We start from the raw sequence: 19,048 nt of genomic DNA, 5'->3' as shown, positions 1-19,048 counted from the left end.
ATATTTGGTAAGACCCCAAAGGTCAATTCTATAGATGTATATGATAGGAAAAGTGATACAAGACCAGTAAATATTATACATCTCTCTCATCTTAGAACTGATGGTCTTAACTAGATATTACACCATTAACCAATCGCAAAATGAAACTCTCCCTCTATTTATAGAAACGAAAATCATTTAAAGTCTAGTGTAAGGTGTCTGCTAATCAAACTCCCGACTGAAAAAAACTTTACAGAAAGTAGCACTCGGAACAAGTTACAGAGATATGTGCATCAAAAGCCAGGATGGGAGAAATAACAAGCTCTATCTGCTCCTTCCCGGTCAAAGCGCATATAAGCAGAACCCACATATGCGGTTACTGTATATCTCGTTGCTGCTAGCCTGTGCCATTACATGGCAGCCCTCATTGCTCCTCTTGCAGCCTCACGCTTCAATTCAGCAGCGTTGCCGCTGCCACGGAAATACATGTATACTTGCTGCAAAGGCAACAGCCAACGATATTAGAAATCTCATATGTGCATGTGAATGTGATATTTCCAATGAATCAGTTTGGGGACTGAACAAACCTGGATAACCCAGATGCTTACAACTGATTCAACACAGAATAATCCAAAACCAATGAAGTAGAAGATCTACGTAAACGAAAGAATATTCATCAAAATGGTCAAGATAAAAAAAAAATTTTTTTGACTATATCCCACTTTAACACCACAATGTAATAAATTTATGCTGCAGACTTGGCAACTGTTTCACCGTTTTAATGACGAGTCCTCACAATGGGTATAGAACTTTTGCTCAGGCTTAAGGATATACTTACCCCAACCAAAGCATTGTCACCAATAAGATCTACTGCAGGTAGGATCCCACTGTATGAGACAAAACAACATTAGTAAGATATAGGAAGAAAAGCTTGAACTAGAATACCAATTTTGCATCGCAAATACTTGCAGTACATTTGCATCCTACTGAGATAATAGTAGATCAATTATCTCATATTTGAAATAGAAGAATCCAAGAAACAAAAATGCACTTTTTTGGAGGATAAGTGCATCATGTCAACTTGAATGCACTGATGTAGTTGTAAATAAAGACAGATGATGCAAGTCATCAGTCCAACTTAAATAGAGATTGCCAAAGATAAGTTAAAAAAATAGTTTAGGAACATACGTCAGTGATTTCCCTCTAAAAACTATAGGGGGAGCCACCGCAGCAAAGATGCAAAAGCCGATGTGAAGCTATAAATAGGAAAAAAAAAAAGGAATAAAAGAATCAGTATCTAACAACTCCTAAAAAAAAAGAAACATATCTGTCAGGAGAAACATGATATATTACCAAATTAAACAGGAAGAACCATCCAAACCTCAAAGCACTTTCTTTCCTGCATGATAGCCATAAGGTGAGAAAATAATTCAAATTAAAATAAGGGCTGATTAGTGACTAGCAAGTGCAAGGTACATGAACAGCCGGATTTAAGAAACTGGCAATGGAAGTTGGCATTGAAGGCAAGCCAGCATTTAAAAAGAAAAAGCATGGAGCATATTACATACCTAAAAGCACGATACAGTGGGCGATACCACAAAACATAGGCTCCTGGGACCCCTGCTATGAAGTAGATGATAGACAAGAACCAGATCCTCACACCTAAACAACAATAAATAGGTAAAACACAACATAATCGTAACATTATATTCAAAAGAAAACAAGAAATATGGAAGTACATTTCTAAACTAACCTTCCCCTTTGATCCATGCTGTAGTAACAGCTATGATGTTCCATAGAAGGCACAGAACCAATCCTGCATAGAATCACCATATATCACCCAACAGTCCACCAGCCTTTGGCTTACACCAAAGCCTTTTCCAGCCAAAAAGTTAAACAAAATAAAAGCATGGTACAAATAATCATCCAATGCAATCTATAAGAGAATACAAACAGATATGAATACAGCAAATATTTCCTTTTTAGCCAAAAATATCACATATTAAGCGATGTTTAGATACACCATGCATAGAACAAAAGGTAGCAATAAGCCAGCAAAAAAAACTTACATACCTAAAAATGTTGAAAATGCAACATACTGCAGTCTTTGTAGATGAATTGGTATGTCATTTGCAATATCATGATGAATGATCGGAAAAAATGGTGGCCAATTTTTCTCTTCCAGCATAATTCCAGCTGCAAAGCAGACAAGTTAAACTCTAGCTCATGCCAGAAATGTAAATGTAATTGACCATAGAAAGGAAATAGAATCAGATCAAAATATTTTGCAAAAGAAATGTGATCTAGAACAAATATTGAAACTATGAGCAAAACTATATTTGATCAGTGTGAATAATCAAATTACAAAAAGAAAATGAAAGGTACCTCTAGCTGCTGCCTCTTCTTTCCGTCTCACTTCCTGCATGGAATAAGCTGATTAGTGAAGACTTGAGGGATGCAATAATTTACGAGGTGCCAAAGGGCAGAAAACAACATTAAGTTCTTGCTATTTATTTATGAAACAAACATGCATGAGTGAAAACTTGCATCTTAAAACCATCCAAATAACTTAGTACGCTAAAATACAATGAGATAACACATATGATATCCCAGCAACAGCCTAATAGTGTCTTAATAGTAATTTGTATGACAAATTAGTAAGATATATTTGGCTTTAATTACATTAGATTCTAAATGTGTTGATAACATGTCTTTGGGAGCAAATTAAGAACAAAATAAATCTATAATTCTCTAGAATAAAAATGATTTCAAAGTTATAAAATTTCTTCCACGACATACCTGCTCCCTCCTTCTCAGTTCAGCCTCCTTAGCCTGGAGTTCCTTCTCCTTCTTCTTCAAATCCTAGATTTAAACAGTAGACCCAGAACAGTGAGATCAAACGCTTAAGCAAATCATGGAAATGGCATTTAGAGACAGGTCTTCACTCTTCACCAACCTGATAATGTGATCCTCCTGAAGCTGTATCAAGAGGAATGTCAATTGTTGCCTCATGATCATAATTGAAACCAGCAGGTTCAGGAGGTAGTGGTGAAAGTCTTGAGTTTGATGGAGGTGGAGCGCTTGGAGTATTCTGAAAATTAATTGATAGTATGCATTCAAGAAGCAAGTATTATAAGCAAATTTTCTGGTATACAGATGTATAGAAACAATACCAAAAGGCCAAATTAGACACGACCAAATCACAAAAAATATAGAAAGCAACCTATTTTTTCTGAACTAAATCATCCTGAGCCTTTGATCAAATGCAAGCTAACTCCTAAACCTATCAGCATTACAAAAAGAACTCAGGCTCCGGATTAATCAATAAAAATTTTACTACGGAATTCCTTGCAAATTAGCAAAAAATATGGAATTTCAGCGTGCCCAAGGGATTAAAAAGTGGCAGTTTAGCACATCACCTGAAGCTATAGCTTTACATAGCATTGTTGACTAAGTATCCATGTGATCATGCCTAAAGGATAAACTTAAAACCTAACCATCCAAAACAGAGTTGATAACACATATATCAAGAAGATGAAAACAACCAAAGCCATATGCTAAATTCCACAGCTTTCACCCATTATCTAATCAGAAATATTTCCTAAAACTGCTCTCGCTTTAACCTCAACAATAATTTTTGAATTAAATATTCATTGAAACCTTATAAACAAGGATTTAGTTTACCGTTGAAAATAGACCTCCACCAAATTTAGACTGGCCAGATGCCTTCCCTCTCACTGCTGGATCCTGTTAGAAATTATTAAAAAAAGAATCATATTAAAATAGAAGTTGGCTAGCATCCCTATACCAACTTGTTGACAGATAAATCAAGTTATAAAGCCCGATAATGTGTCATAGCCTGCAATTCATGGACAAAGATTTATCTAAGTGCAAAAACGAAACCATAAAAATTCCCCCTTCTGCTTAATTGCCATAGCAGGAATTACACATTTTGAATTGTATATATAGGTTACTAAAATGTACTGATATAGAAATTAGATTATCAAAAGAGTTAATACTAAAGAAAAGAAATCATTTCTCTCTTGGGTATCATAGATATATGGTTAAATAAAACATTATCAAAATCACTTTCTCAAAATCAATAACAATACTAAGAAAAAAAAAAAAGCATGAACTTTTGCACTAGGAAAATGATTATTTTGAAACAAATTGTCAAATTGATGATAGATTTAATAATTGAACAAGCTTTAAATAAATTTTGTACTGTATTTAATGCATCTTTATTAACAAGAAACCGCAGTCACTTGAATGATCACATCAACTACAACAACCAATTAAAACACTTTCCAAACCCAAATTCAATCAAAATTTCAGATCAAACTAAAATGTTGAAGCGATCACAAAATAAAAGCAAGTCAACGGATAATTTTTTGTTACTAAACCTTCAAGCAAGGCCCTAGCATTTCAAAATTCTTCAATAAAAAGCAACAGAGCTACCATAATTGAACTTCAAAAATTCAACTCCAATGTACAACATCAAATCAACTAAAAAAAAAGAGGTAAATGAAAAAGAGACAGAGAGGAACTGACAGCGAAAGGATTAACTTCTTCTTCTTCATCAAAAGGATTTCTATCGTAACGGCCAGCCATCAGTGTAGGGTTTTTATTATCTGCAAAAACTTGAAAAAAGCAACTGAAAATATGATAAATATATATAAGGAAGATCTAAACTAGAGAGAAAAAAGAAGAAACTTTCGGAAGAAGCAAATTGAAACACTCAAGTTAAGAATTTTCGAAAGGAAAAATTTTCTGTTCTCGCAAAGGAAAGGCCAATTTTCTAGAGAGGGAAACTTGCTGTGGACGAGAGAGAGAGAGAGAGAGAGAGAAATTGGACTTTTCGGTTGCAGTCAGCTTGTACGAATTTATTGAAGTTTGACGAAAAAGAAATTAAGACGAAACAGCGGGAAAATAGAATAATTTCCCTTGAGATTACTACCAACTTTTCCTTTTTGTCACTTTTTCCCTTAATTTATTTTTGAATTTTGGAACGGAGAATGTGACTGCCCGATTTTCTTTCGCCTTGTTTGCGGTGAAAGATTTTTTTTTTCGCTTCCAAATTCACATCAGCCAACCTAACTTTTAATTTTACATGAATTAAATTAATTGTTTTTGAAGAATAAAATGCCACTTTAACAATTAAACGATGACGAAAGAAACATTATTACAAGAGACATTTATCAGTTATAAATGATAATTAAAAATATGATTAATGTATTTTTTTTTTTAATTTTTGATATGAATAATATTAAATGAAATTTTTTCTTAAAATAATATTTTTGGTAAAATTTTGAACATCGAGAAAAGTTTGTTTGAAAAAATCAAAATGAATTAATTACAATTAAAGTTATGAACATTGAAATTGAATTTTGAATTGGCTACAACACCCAAAAAAAAAAAAAAAAAAAGAAAACAGCATCGTTGATCCGTAACGTTGGTATTTCTTTTTTGTTCTAGAATCATGTCCCTTTCCCATTGGGTGGCCCCAATGTTCAAGTTGCTTCAATATTTCTTCCATAAATTTGTCTTTTTAGGAAAATCTAATTTTCAGAGAGAAAAAAAAAACACGTTTAATGCAAGATAATAATAAAAATCATAATCCAAAAAACCAAAACTCCTTTGATTACTATGTTATTAAATATAGAATTCAGGGATTTGTTTGCATTCTTTCTACCTAAACTAATGTAATGTGGTTGGTTACTATCAACTGAAACAGTGTCTTGTCTGAATAGAATTTATATATGGAGTACTATCAAGCTTAATATTCCTTCTTCTTTGCTACCTAATCGAGTTGACCCTACAGAGAAGAACTTTTGCCAATTCCTTCTTCATTCTTGAATACTTGTGACATTTCCAAATGTTTACATCAAAATATATATGAAGCTGTCGGTAATACCAATTTACAAAGAGGCTTAATGTGCTGTTTGTTTCTAATAGATGGCTAAGCAAGAAGGGGTAGATGATGAGGTTGAGATTGCTATCTTACTTGATTCTCTGCTAGCTTAACTCATTGCTGCCATTGCTGTTCCTCTTGCAGCATTGCTTTTTGCCTCTGCTGCCTTACCAATGCCACGGAAATACCTGTAGACTTTCTGTAAAGGATGGATAAACAATGATTTGAGGATCCCAAAGAAATCAAATAATGAATGCAGCAAAGAGTAAAAAAAGTGTTGATCACACCTGAACGACCCAGATGCTTAACAACGGCCCAACACAGAATAACCCAAATCCAATGAAGTAGAAGATCTGTACAAAGCAAAGATCTGTACGGTGGTCAGGGCTTGATTTATGCTTTCAATCAAAGAATTCAAGAAGCTTAGCTATCTTTACTTTACCCCGATAAAGCATTGCGGCTCATAACATATAATGCACTCATGATTCCCTTGCTGCAGCCCATAACAGAAAATAAGTCATAATTAAGATGTAGGGTAATTGGAAAATGAACCCCGAAACCTGGCTTCTAGTTCATTTGCATCTACCAAAGACAAAGGCATCAAATCCTGTAGTACAAACCAGGGATGTTTGTCATAAATAAAGACAGAAGCCTAGCATATTATATCAATTTAAGAACTTACGGGAGTGATAACCCTTGATAAAATATAGGAGGAGCAACCAAAGCATAGATGCAGAAGCAGATATGTATCTGCAACCAGAAAAAAAAAAATTCGTATGAAATAGCTAGTTAGGAAGCTGCCATGCCAACTCTTGGGACCGGTAAAAAAGGGTCACCAGATACGTAGAATACATTACCATGTAAAACATGAAAAACCATCCAAACTTAGACCCACCGTCTTTCCTGCAACATGTTCATAAAATGATAATTCAACAGAATGAAAAACATTGTGCAAAGTTATAAAACCAAAATGAACAAACAGGTTTCAATTAGTACCTGCAAGCGCGATAAAGTGAACGATACCATAGTATATAGGATCCCGGTACCTTTATAATGAAATAGATGGTAGCAAGGAACCATATCCTTATGCCTAAATGTAAAAGTTTTAAGATTCAAGAGTCAGAGTCTAAAAATTATAATCGAAAAGGAAAAAAAAGAAGTTGCAACAAATTTCTAATCCAACCTGACACTTTGATGCTTGCTGCGGAAACAACTATGAGATTCCAGAGAAGGCACAGGATCAATCCTGCAAAAATTGCCATTCATATCTTGTTTGGGATCCCAGGTATCATAATGCTATAAAGGATCAGTAGTTCTTTAGATATTTACAATTCAAAATTTATGTTCAAGTAAAAACCTGTAATAATCAAATCTAAGCTATGCATTTGACAAGAAGCTTACGTACCTAAGAATGTGGAGAAAGCTACATATAGCATTCGTTGTAGATAATTTGGTATCTCATTTGCAATATCTTGGTAAATGATTGGAAAAATGGCGGCCAATTTTTTACATCGAGAAAAACTCTAGCTGCAACAAAAAGAAGTCAAAACTCCTTTATTAAGGTTTATGAGTCCCTTCTGATAGTTAATAATTGGTGCCAAGACCAACAGCCAGGGCTTTTTTCAGGAATAATCACATTTCTTTTTTCAACCATGAACTTGGCATATCAAATTTAAGAATAAAATCAGTCAGACTAATCAAATACCCAGAAGAGAAAGACCTGCAAGACTAATCAAAATGTAATAGCAAATATTGGTTACCTCGTGCTAAAGCTTCTTCTTTCCTTCTAACTTCCTGCATGCCCCAAAAAGAATATGATGAGTGAACATTTTGAGCAATGGCATTGCCTCACCGAGTGCTGAAGACCATTTTATAAAATATATATCTTGCCTCTTAGAAATATGACCATGAATTTGATGTTGATTAATTTGTTAGCATACAACTTTGAACTGAACCATCCACATGACTAAAGTCTAAATAAGATAATTCAAAGTTTTAGCATAGTACTTCAGTATCATTAGCCTATGAATTATGATAGTTTAAAATCGGCATTAATTCAAAGTTTTTTTCATGTCTATATAAAGGTATTACCTCCTCCCTTCTTCTGAGTTCAGCTTCCTTGGCCTGGAGTTCTCTCTCTTTCTGCTTCAAATTCTACATTTCAGACAGGATAATATTCAGAGAAAACTGATGTTCAGTTCCACAAGAACCAGAAAATTGGGTCATTAATTACCGTTGCTCTATCAAGACTCATGTCATTGGCTGGATGGCGATCATAATTGTAGCTGGCAGGCTCAGAAGGAAGAGCTGGAAGTCCTGAGTGTGAATAATGTGAAGGATTCTGGAAGTTTACCAATTATCCTATTTTATTAGTGTAAAATTTTTTATTGGAAGACCCAAAATAACAAACAACAGATTCAAAGTTTACAACGTATATATAGTATAGATGGCAATTCTTTAATGAAAATCAAAATTAAATTCAACTCAACTTTTATCAATACACAGTAATAATTAGTGATTATAAGACAATAACCTAATGATGGTCAATAGTAACCTCCACCAACATGGTCTCTTCAGTGAACAAATGTCAAAACTGTTATATAGTGAGCGAGGCTATCCCATTTCATTTAGGACTTACCGTTGGTTTCAGCAAAAACTTAGATTTGCAGATCACCATTATTAGCAGCAGAAATCGAACAGAAACCTTACAAGTGAAGTATTCAATTTTTACCAACTCAATTAACTCCGTTCAACCTTATATATTGATTTTAACATTTCATAAACTTACTAGATTATATATACATAAACACAGGGTATAGCTTTTATTTCGATGCTTGAGTTACGTGCAAATCATAAGTCAGCTTTAGCAACATTGCATGTAAAGATGCATAATATATAGACATCGGAGGTATAATTCTAGCTACTTGTTTTTGTTAGTCTTTACATATTAAACGTAGCCTACATGCTTTAGCTAGCATATATAAATATATAAAGTCTGAGAGATATGAAACTCACAGAAAAAGGATTGATTTCTTCTTCCAGCTCATCAAAGGGTTCTTATCGCGGTGACCAGCCACGAGTAGGGGTTAAGTGTTTCGATAGAAAGAAAGAAACATATAGATGAAGGGAAATGCAAGGTTAATCTGTATATAAGAAGCAATGTTGTGAAGGCAACATTTTCTTGACGGAGCGAAGTGCTCTTATATAGATAGAAAGAAAGAAATTGGAAACTTCGTCTTCATTCAGATGTAGCATTCCGTTGAAGCAAAAGCGAAAAGGGAAAGACGGCAAGAAAGTAGATGACACGGTGTATATTCTTGGCTTGTTTGAAATAAGTGGATTGATCGAAGAAATTCTTTGTTTTATAGCTTGTTTCATTGTTACTGTTGGAGAGTGACTTGGAAACATATAACAATGTTATTTCAAAACAAAACACATGGTCTACCCTGATCAATTATAATTTTGATATTATGTTTTCATATAGAGACAATTTTTATGCCTGTCGATTGACAAATCTATGCCTCTTCGACAATACTTATGTGAAATTTTATCTTAATAGAAAATGAAATGTTCTTATAATGAAAGGGATGCAAACTAATATATGCCAAACAAGCAAGTCAAACTAGAGAGGGTAGAACATTGTTTTGGGCATCTTTCTCTTGTACATTGTCGAGTGGCAATCAAGACTTACATATGTTATGAAAAAAACCTCAAAAGGTATTGTAATGTAACATCTGGTTAATTTGCATGAAATTGTAGCATTAATACAGCTCATGTTTAAGAAATATATATATATATATATTTATATACGTATGTATGTATAGAAGGCCTTGATTGTTCTCTTGTACATTGTCGTGCGACAAGTACAACTGAAAGCGACTTTCATTTATCCTGGAAATCTACATTGTACATTGTAATGTATCCTGGAAACAAATGTGAACATCCAAACAAGACTACATCTCACACAAACTAAAAGTTTTGGTTGTAAATTGTAATCTAAAAGTTTTGAAGTTATTTGGTGAGGCAAAGAATGTGTTTTATTCTCATAATCATGTAAAAACTTAGCCAGAGCTGATAAATGAAATATTGCTTTGGCATTTCTTCTTGTATAGAATGACAAATATCCTAGAGCAAGGGGTAGACTACTCACTTGCATGAATTAACTCAATAGTAATTAATTGCAAAAAAGGGAAAGATGGAAGAGATGTAGAGCTCGATACATACCCGACAAAGATTCGAAAATTATGAATATTCAAATAATGAAATAATTACGAGAATCCAAGAAAGGCTAGAGGAAGCTAAAATACAAGTATGGATCTGTGAGGAAGCTGAACTAACATATCCAACCAGCTTTGGTTGGGTCATGAGTTAAAAACTTAAATGTGTTGACGTTTATGTTCTCTGCGCCTTTGATATCTTAGAAATGGATCCACCCAGCTCTTGTCCTCTTCCACAGCTTGATTCCATCGCTCTTTAAAGACTTCAAGTTCCCAAGTGGATTGTCTCCGAATCTGCAAAAGTATGCAACTTTATTAAAATCATTGAACAGGCTTATAGAAGAATCTATATGTCCCACAAGGCCATGATACATCTCTTTCTTTTGGGATAATTGATAAGGGATAAAGGTGAAATGAGGAATTACAAATCTCACCTCAGTTCGTAGATCAAAACCTGAAGCCCCATTGCTCTGCATATAAACAGGAAAATCCATTAAGAAACCAAGTGAACTACAATATCTAGAGCACCATGACTGACTGGATGAATCTGACAGGAAATCTGTCCTTAAATAGTTTTACCTTGATGATAAGATAAGAAATGACTCAGTGTAGAACAACAATACTTGAGATGAAATAATGAAGGTTTCCAACAATTCAGAAACAAATTAGGATGAACTTTGAAAGCCAATGATCTGCTACTTACAAAATTAGGTCATAATTGAGATGAAATAATGAAGGCTTCCAGCAATTCAGAAACAAATTAGGATGAACTTTGAAAGCCAATGATCTGCTACTTTACAAAATTAGGTCATATTTGGATGGTCCAAGAAATTTGTAAAGACGAATGAAATATATAGGGCCAAGGATTTTGGCTTTCAGGTTTAGATATTGGATAAATAGGTAAAAAATTTAAAAACAAGAGACCAGGTAAAAGTATATTCGCTTGGTGTTCAACACAATTAACAGAAACTCCTTAAAGGAATATATTCTCTATGCTTGTTAATGATTAACATTAGCCTTGTGAGGAATACGAGCAAATTAAGATGAAAGATATGCTTCTTTTTTTCTCTGGCCAAGGACGAGATGCCTTTTTGTTGGTGTCAAATAGAAGCACCAAACTGCAATCAATAAAATGATAGAAACAAATTAAGTCGCCATCAAACAGAACATACAAGAACAAAAGGAGGCAAGGCAGAACCTTTATGGTTGTCCTTGTTGTGGGATGCCCACTCCCGCCCAAACTTTGTATGCCCTTATGTACAATGTACTCACTATCAATCACGCCCACCTTCTTTGAGCGATCACCCTGAATATGCTTCCATGATAAATATTATCTTACTCAGCAGTCTGACGAAATATATAATGAAAAGGGAAATGAACTATAAAGAATGAGCAGTCAACAACGGCTAAGCAGGTCCAAAATTGCATCAAGTGAATCTTACCCGCGCACAATACCCAAGTTTCATATCCATCCCCCATCCATGAACAAGATCATTCTGAACGGAAAAAAAAAAAAAGAGATTAATGGCAAAAATAAACAGAAAATGAGAAAATGATACGTGTTGTGCTACATGCGTATGCTGCAAATTAATAGAAAAAGAAAGAGTGGATCACATGAAAAAGCAAGCCAGGGAATGAAGTAAAGAATCAACAGTGCTATAGTTAAAGTTACATGTAGACAAGGACATGCAAGATTACCTGTATGAGATGCCATGCACAATACCAGGCAGATCTTGAAAACACAGGAGCCATTCCCTCCACAAATCTACAAGGGCAATATGGATGACTAAAATTAGTACTGACTAACCAGATAATGAAACTAGATATTCTTCAAGATTTTCATCAATCCGTTTATCCTCAGTCTTATCTACTGGACAGTCAGATGCCTTTACCAGCTCACAGCAGAGGATCTCAGATGGAGTTTGGAAGATGAAAATGGGGGCAAATCCTTTTCAGGTCTTGAACCCAAGTAGTTGTCCATGACACTTTTTAAGTTATCAAGTATTAAAGACATAGGATAGGAAATTTAGATTGAATTTTTTAAAATACATTGACATGAAGAAATTATTGTCATTAGATTGCTTAGAAACATTCTATCATGCTACCAAGCAATGTGATGATAAAATAACTCACCCAGTGCATGGTGGCCCCTCACTTGCATTTGAACATTTCGTTTTACCTCTGAGGTCATAGACTCTCCTGTGCTTGCCAAAACTTTTCATATAAGTATACAAATAATCATATGTAAGCTTTTTATGAATAGTCACAGATCATCCATTCACCTATGAAACTTCTTCATTCTTGCGCGTATAGTGATTCTGTGGTGTATTTCTGTTGAATTTGGGTCTAAAGCTGGCTGAGAAATCTCTAAACCTTCTGACTTTACAATTTCCAGGTACCTGGAGAAGGAAGACTTACCTATTAATCAAATTGTTTGGGTTTTCCCCAAATGAAAGTATGCTCCTGTCATTAAGCAACAACAGAAGCCTCAAAAAGCACAAATAGCGACCAGGTGAAAGATTGAACTAAATGCTGAGAAAACCAGACAGGATTATGTTATCATCGCAACACATAATATTTTGCAAAGGCAAGATAACATCAAGATATTGCAGGTAACAGAAATGTCATAAAAGCCATTTACCTTCTTGGATCAAAATGCTCCACCCCCAAATCTTCATCCCAAAGAAATATGTAGTCATAATTAGACACAATATCTGGATGTAGAAAGCGCTTTGCAAACCACCTGAAAGAGGGAAGAGATTGCTAAGCTTATCCAATTAAAAGAAAAATGTAAACCTAAGAAACACCATACTGAAGTAATAATAAGGACAATGATCATTTGGCAAATCAATCAGGATTTTCCAGGAGACAGAGTATGAATACAATAAAACGATCAATAACATTCATCCAAGACATTGGCTTATTTCTCAAGCAGTACAAAGTCCATGACCCTATTCTATAGCAGAACAAACTCCTAAAGTCGCACATACAAACATTAATTCATAATGTTATATGTGCACTTGACAGCAGCACAATCTGTAGATTGAAAAATACAAATTCACAGTGTTAGTATGCAAATGTAAGAACCATAGAACTCTCGATTACAGCCTTGTTTTTTAAAGCAAATCCCAAGTCAGAAGACTCCAACTTAAAATGACTCAAAACCATTATTTCCCAACTATCCCTATTGCTTGAACTATGAAATGGGTTATATTTTGAATCAAAGACATAACATAAGTTCAACTCATCAGAAACTGCTTCAGTGGGATAACCTACAATATGTGCAGTCTGTGCTTAGATACACTTCAATTGCAATGAGCATACATATCCACCAACATGTTTCACAAGATATAGAATAAAAGAAATCCCTTCACCAACAGTGATTCTTACCACTTTGTTTGGTTATGAGCTACTATGTGAATGGCTTTGTCACCCCAATCAAGATCCCACCATCCATCCACATTGCCGTCATAATGGAATAAAATAATGGTAAAATTCGCTGCAAGAAACTGAAATCAACAAAATTAGGCAGAGAATGTGCAGTTCACCAAATTTGAAAGTTCACGGGACAAGATGCAATACCTTTTGCACAACATCATCAACATTTTCTTTTTGCTTGATACCAACTGGCATTGCCAGCAAGTTCTTATTCATGGTAAGATTAACCTGTAATGGGATAGCCACCCAATGTCATGAACAATTGTAAACAATCTGATCTTTTTGCAAGAATAACAAAAATCTAGCAGATAGCAATAGTATTAGACCTATTAAGCCTATCGAGATCATCAGTTACTTTATCCATGCAAAGAGAAAGTAAAGGGAAAGAAAAGGCAAAAAACAACAAAGAAAGTGGGCTATATTCATATCTTAGCATACAAATTCATGCGAGCATACAAAAAGATTAGAATCTCACCTTTGACCGTGAACTTCTTGACCATAGAGGCCTTAGTTCCAAATCCGAGCTAGCGTGCATAATGCCATGAGGCAAACTTTTTAATTTCCCATAAGGCAATTGATAATCCTAGCAACAAACATAATATGCAACTAAGGAGTTGAGAAAACAATGAAATGAAGGAAAAGCATCCAAACAGAGCACTTAATGAATTAAGAATACATATTAAGTTATATTAAAACATAGTCTGAAGAAAAACCATGGCAAAAAGTTTCAAGTTCTACAAGCACAAGCATTGAAAGGAACTAAAAACTGACTTGGTATGGTATATTCTAGTATTAACATGCTTACCTTAAATGTTTCAAAGGGGTGCAATTTTTCCATCTGACAATAAGAGAAAAGCGATTAAAAGATATCAGAATATGGCTTTAGCAAGCTTCACAAGGTGAGGCCATCTTTTCTTCTTGAATAATCAGACACCTTATTCCAATAAATCAATGCCATCATGACATCAGTGGACTAAAAGGTAACAAAAGATGCCAGATTGACCACTAGAAGGCCAGGAATAACAAATTCCATTTATCTCCTAATTGCAAATCAAAACCAGTGAAATCTAGAGAATGAGGGGGAGTTCATACCTCTGTCTCATGGTATTGATAATTTGTGGTCCTATATACAATGAACAACATTACTGTACAAATAACTCCCATAAATGGAAGCTGCTTCATTTTAAATCCGCAGTTTCCCTACAAACAGCATCAAACATTTATAAGCTTTAAAAGTAAAATGCTACTGAAACTACTATTTTCCAAGACCTTCAAACTTGAAGGAAAAGGAAGAGCATACCCCGTCAGATAAAGCATTTCTTTTATTGACAAGCGCATTCCATGATTTAAATGTCTTCATAGACAATGAAAGCTTTTATATTACCCTCGTAACAAACTGCAGGAAATTGCATGTGAAGAAAAAACAAAAGTTACATCAAAACAAGGTAAATTTAGTAATGAATAAGCTACTAACTTAATTTTCTACTGGAAGACTATAATCAAAATAACAAAAACACCCAGTTTTTTTTTCCTTTTTTTTCCCCTCAGCAACTGACATAAGGAATTGGAAATTGCAAAAAGAAGATGAAACAAATAAAAACCTGAGAAACTAAGATGGAGGAGAAGAGATGAAATGGATGGAGCCATTAAATAATGAAATTTAAGAATGTGTTTAAATAATTTGAAGAACATGCATGTTCATGCGCGGTTATCAAAATGGCCAAATCTCAAAAGCTTCACGTTGCCATTCTAAATTTGGAAATTAGACCGACACCCACAAAACCAAGAACAAAACAGAACAGAACAGAATCCCAGTTACAAAGATTTAACATTAACCAGCACTTTTCCTTCAGTCACCAAAATTTCACTTTAGAAAATAACTCAATAAAATAATTATAAATGGCCCCTGAGATTAAAGGGTTGTTTGGATAATAAGAAGAAAGAGACAATTTTTTTGCCAAAAACAGAAAAAAAAATTGAGTTTTTGGGTATTTGTTAGATCTAAGACTGTAGCTATTACTATTTTAAGCTCCTGATCCAGATTTAAAAACAAAAGGATATTAAGAGAAAGAAAAAAAAAAGTTTTAAGAGCAAAGTTTCGATTTTAGATTGGAAAAATAGAGCGAGAAAATCGAAAAGTAATGAAAGCTAAAACAATCTCTATAAGCTTGAACTCCCCAAATTTCTTCAATTCAAAGAAGAAAAGAAACGAAAATTTGAAAATGCTTGGCCTTCTACTGAGAGACTGTCTAATAATAGTATTATTATTATTCAAAAGAAGAAAAAAAAAATTTTTAAAAAAAACAAAGGAAAGAACTAAAGAATAAGAGAAACTAAAAACAAAAATCTCTTAAAAACCGGATCTTGATCCATCCACCATTGTCAAAAAGTAAATAACATAAAATGAGGAGAGATAATAGAATGCAAGAGGGACCTTGGAGATGAAATGGAGGCGAATTGATTGATCAAAGCCAAGGCTGGAAAAAGATTAAAGCTTTGGGAAAACGTGGGTCGTCTGATTCAAGAACAACCAAATTGAATGAATGAGCAAATCACTCAGCAAAAGAAACAGAGAGAAAGGGAGGAAAGGGTCGAAAAAGAAAACGAAAGAAGAGGAAGCAACGCCACGTTTCAAAGGAGCATGAAGAAGAACAAAGGAAGAAGGTTAAGGGGACCTATGTTCTTTTGCTTTTACATGGGGTTTTGGGGTTTCAGGGTTTGGTTTGGTTTATATGAGTCGTCGAGCAGTGGATCGCCGTCGACTCTACTCGCGACAGCTCCCCAACCTCCAATTACACACTTCTTTTTTTAATACAGAACCAAAAAAAAAAAGGTTTTTTCTCTATTTTCTTTTTTTTCCCCATGTAACAACAGCTGCAAACAGACATTTCGTCGTCTGTCTCACTCAATCCCTTTCCTATTGTTTTTTTACACTCAAACATCACTTCACCGTCTCTCCCTCTCACATGGATTTTTCATTTTCATTTAAAAAAATAAATAAATTATGATAGTAAATAAGTAGCAATTCAACTTAAAAACATGAACCCAACCTCTGTAATTTCCTCAGCTATCTTGAAATGTAACTTCCGTTGTAAAAAGAAAAAATGGGGTTTACCTGATTGATTCCTTTGATGTCAAACTGTAAGGTAATAATCTATCTAATTAATCTAATTTTTGGCTAGTAATAAATTACTAAGAGAAGCTGGAAACAGAGTGCCTTTTCTGCTACGGTGTGGGTTTTTCTATGTTCTCGAGATATGCCATCCTTCTTCAGTTTAGCATTTCCCCCAATGCCTTTATAACGATGAATGAATACTTTTTTTCTTTTTTTTTCTTTTTTCGTCGTTTGATGTTTCAAATTAGTTGTTAGCGAATAAAAGGCTTAATGAGACTAGCAGGCAAGACAGAGACGAAGAAAATGAGCAAAATCAGTTTGATTAAGATTTCATTTGAATAGGTAATGAAATTGATTGAAGCGAACTAAAAATAAAAATAAAAAATAATATAATTATGATCAAAGATAAAAAATTTATTATAATTATAATTAAAAATAATTTTAATAAAAATTTTATATTAACTTAATTTTATTAAAATAAATATTTAAATTTAATTAATAATACGATAAATTTAATTATATATGTTCGAATGACATTTATAGACTATTAAAACAAACCAATTAATGTGAAAATAAATGGGTCCAATTTGTATTTGTTTTAAAACTCTCTAACTAAAGTGATGTCAATTTCAATGGTATAAGGTTTACTTAATACAAATATATTACCTTAATTGCATCTTTAATTACACAAATTTCCAAATTAATTTGCCCAATAGACAAAGACTGTTCCCCCACACTTACCAAAAACAAAGTGTTCCCCGCACCCCCCCCTCTCCTCCATTTATTACTTTAGGTTAATAAATAAATATTATTACTCTGAAAATGTTAGCAAACAAGTAACCCTATTTTCTATTTTTGTTTTTAATTTTTTTTTGGCAATCTTAACATATTTGGATCCTTAAGCCATGATCATTTTTTTACAAATGTTGAAACTCAGAACGTCATAAAATCAAATCAAACCTAACATGCATCACCGGTCTTTCTTAACAACACGCTATAAACACAACTAAATTACGAATATTTTCCAAGCTAGACATGAAAAGGAGTTCCCCCATGCAAAGTTCATTTGCAATAAGGTGATGACAGCCAAAGATGGTGAGTCCATAACCCCGCCAAAATCTATCTTATTCAAACGATCTAAGGTTGATATTTGTAAATCAGCTTTTCCAAGGAATTTTATTGATCTATTAACAGTCAAAAGGTTAATATTAAACTGCTATGAACCTATGGTTGAAGATCATATCTTTCATGTGAATCGCTATGAACCCAATTAAGTTTGATGATCACATATTTCATGAGAGTTGACTGATGATGGAGTGCTTATTAGGAGCCAAAATCCAATTAGTCTTTAATTCATTACTATAAAGCCATGGAATTAATTTGAGTTTTGCACTAGTTTTTAAATAAGCAATTGCAAAAATAACATAATCAAAGTTTAGGTATCTTTGCAATGTTCTTAGTGGAAATGGTGTTGACTATTTTCTTAAATTAATCATTAAGCTAATTAAAAATAGCTTTAAAATAGAAAATTGATAGTTGGGTGAAGGTGTGATTTAGCATTAACTAAACAATGTCACATTTATTATTATTATTCAATGGCTAAATGAACATATATAATTATGTGAATCACAAATAATATTTAAGTGAGGGTTTAATTAATTAAATATAATAATATACGAAATTGTATATTAAATCAACAGTCATGTAATTTATTAATAAAATATTAAAATTTTAATTTTAATAATTAAAATTCAATCACTAATAAATTTTTTATTTTAATAGTAAGAATTTAATCACTGACAAATTCAAATATTAAAAAAAATATATATGCATTGGACACCACCACTACACCATATTAATTAGTTGAATATCAAGTATCTAATCCAATGCCGTGGCAGAGATTTCAATATATGTATCAATTAATAAAGATTTACACTTTGTATTCCTAGGATTATAAAACAAATCAAACATGACTCGAATTAAAAAAGAAAACAATAATGAATATACATGTGAGAATAAGATATCGAGTAAATTAAAATGATTTAGATCAAATAATCGTGTCATGCCACAAATTGATCATAATATCTTTATTATCAAAATTGCAAAATGGGTTAGGTTCACTTGATCAAAACCACCCATTTATGGTTTCAAGCTGCCTAGCACTCCTTGATGAAATGATGGCAACAATAAAAAATAAATAAATAAAATAAAGGGTGCAAAAGACATTGATAAATCTATATTTTAATGAATGGTTTTGGTTTAATGTATTGGTGGGGAAGGTGAAGAGTGGTTAATCCTAAGTTTGATAAGGCTTAGCTTTTTTAGTCACCTAAAACACGTTGAGTTTGACGAAAGAGAGAAGCTAGGAAAAAAACAAAGCATGGGTCA

General features: G+C 33.4%; 2 protein-coding genes and 1 pseudogene across 14 annotated transcripts; all 3 read right to left on the bottom strand.

Moving 5' to 3' along the window:
- Nucleotides 1–3: 3 nt before the first annotated feature.
- Nucleotides 4–5,049, bottom strand: LOC111275086 (secretory carrier-associated membrane protein 5-like). The gene is made up of 13 exons (XM_022860221.2): nt 4,531–5,049; nt 3,664–3,726; nt 2,936–3,070; nt 2,779–2,841; nt 2,365–2,398; nt 2,053–2,175; nt 1,733–1,795; nt 1,548–1,641; nt 1,333–1,378; nt 1,168–1,235; nt 818–866; nt 567–632; nt 4–476 (listed from the first exon to the last, which is right to left on the bottom strand). Exons 1-13 carry the CDS (start codon nt 4,588–4,590, stop codon nt 390–392), a joined length of 951 nt encoding a protein of 316 aa, XP_022715956.1. The 5' UTR covers nt 4,591–5,049; the 3' UTR covers nt 4–389.
- Nucleotides 5,050–5,602: 553 nt separating this feature from the next.
- On the bottom strand, nt 5,603–8,973 carry LOC111274250 (secretory carrier-associated membrane protein-like; annotated as a pseudogene). The gene is made up of 12 exons (XR_016334014.1): nt 8,906–8,973; nt 8,124–8,231; nt 7,982–8,044; nt 7,651–7,684; nt 7,296–7,417; nt 7,074–7,136; nt 6,887–6,980; nt 6,748–6,793; nt 6,573–6,640; nt 6,333–6,497; nt 6,178–6,260; nt 5,603–6,089 (listed from the first exon to the last, which is right to left on the bottom strand). The product of XR_016334014.1 is annotated as a secretory carrier-associated membrane protein-like (transcript).
- Nucleotides 8,974–10,082: 1,109 nt separating this feature from the next.
- Nucleotides 10,083–16,946, bottom strand: LOC111275084 (uncharacterized). Of its 12 annotated transcripts, XR_016334216.1 has the most exons (16): nt 15,980–16,546; nt 14,846–14,941; nt 14,638–14,745; nt 14,351–14,383; nt 14,021–14,128; nt 13,690–13,773; nt 13,498–13,616; nt 12,749–12,850; nt 12,390–12,506; nt 12,241–12,306; nt 11,806–11,872; nt 11,550–11,603; nt 11,306–11,413; nt 10,687–11,225; nt 10,542–10,577; nt 10,083–10,401 (listed from the first exon to the last, which is right to left on the bottom strand). XR_016334216.1 is itself a non-coding variant. In XM_022860216.2 (15 exons), exons 2-15 carry the CDS (start codon nt 14,903–14,905, stop codon nt 10,267–10,269), a joined length of 1,206 nt encoding a protein of 401 aa, XP_022715951.2. In that variant the 5' UTR covers nt 14,906–14,941; nt 16,661–16,945; the 3' UTR covers nt 10,083–10,266. The 12 variants fall into 12 exon arrangements, 8 of the variants coding, with proteins under 8 accessions (XP_022715951.2, XP_022715953.1, XP_022715949.2 ...); XR_016334215.1 differs by lacking the exon at nt 15,980–16,546 and adding an exon at nt 16,661–16,946 and having other exon boundaries at nt 10,542–11,225; XR_002688293.2 differs by having other exon boundaries at nt 10,542–11,225; nt 11,306–11,422.
- Nucleotides 16,947–19,048: the final 2,102 nt, after the last annotated feature.

This window comes from Durio zibethinus, chromosome 26, assembly GCF_047325235.1.
Source record: "Durio zibethinus cultivar Kanyao isolate XHJ-2024 chromosome 26, ASM4732523v1, whole genome shotgun sequence".
Lineage (NCBI taxonomy): Eukaryota > Viridiplantae > Streptophyta > Magnoliopsida > Malvales > Malvaceae > Durio > Durio zibethinus.
This window is presented reverse-complemented; position numbering and strand designations above follow the sequence as displayed.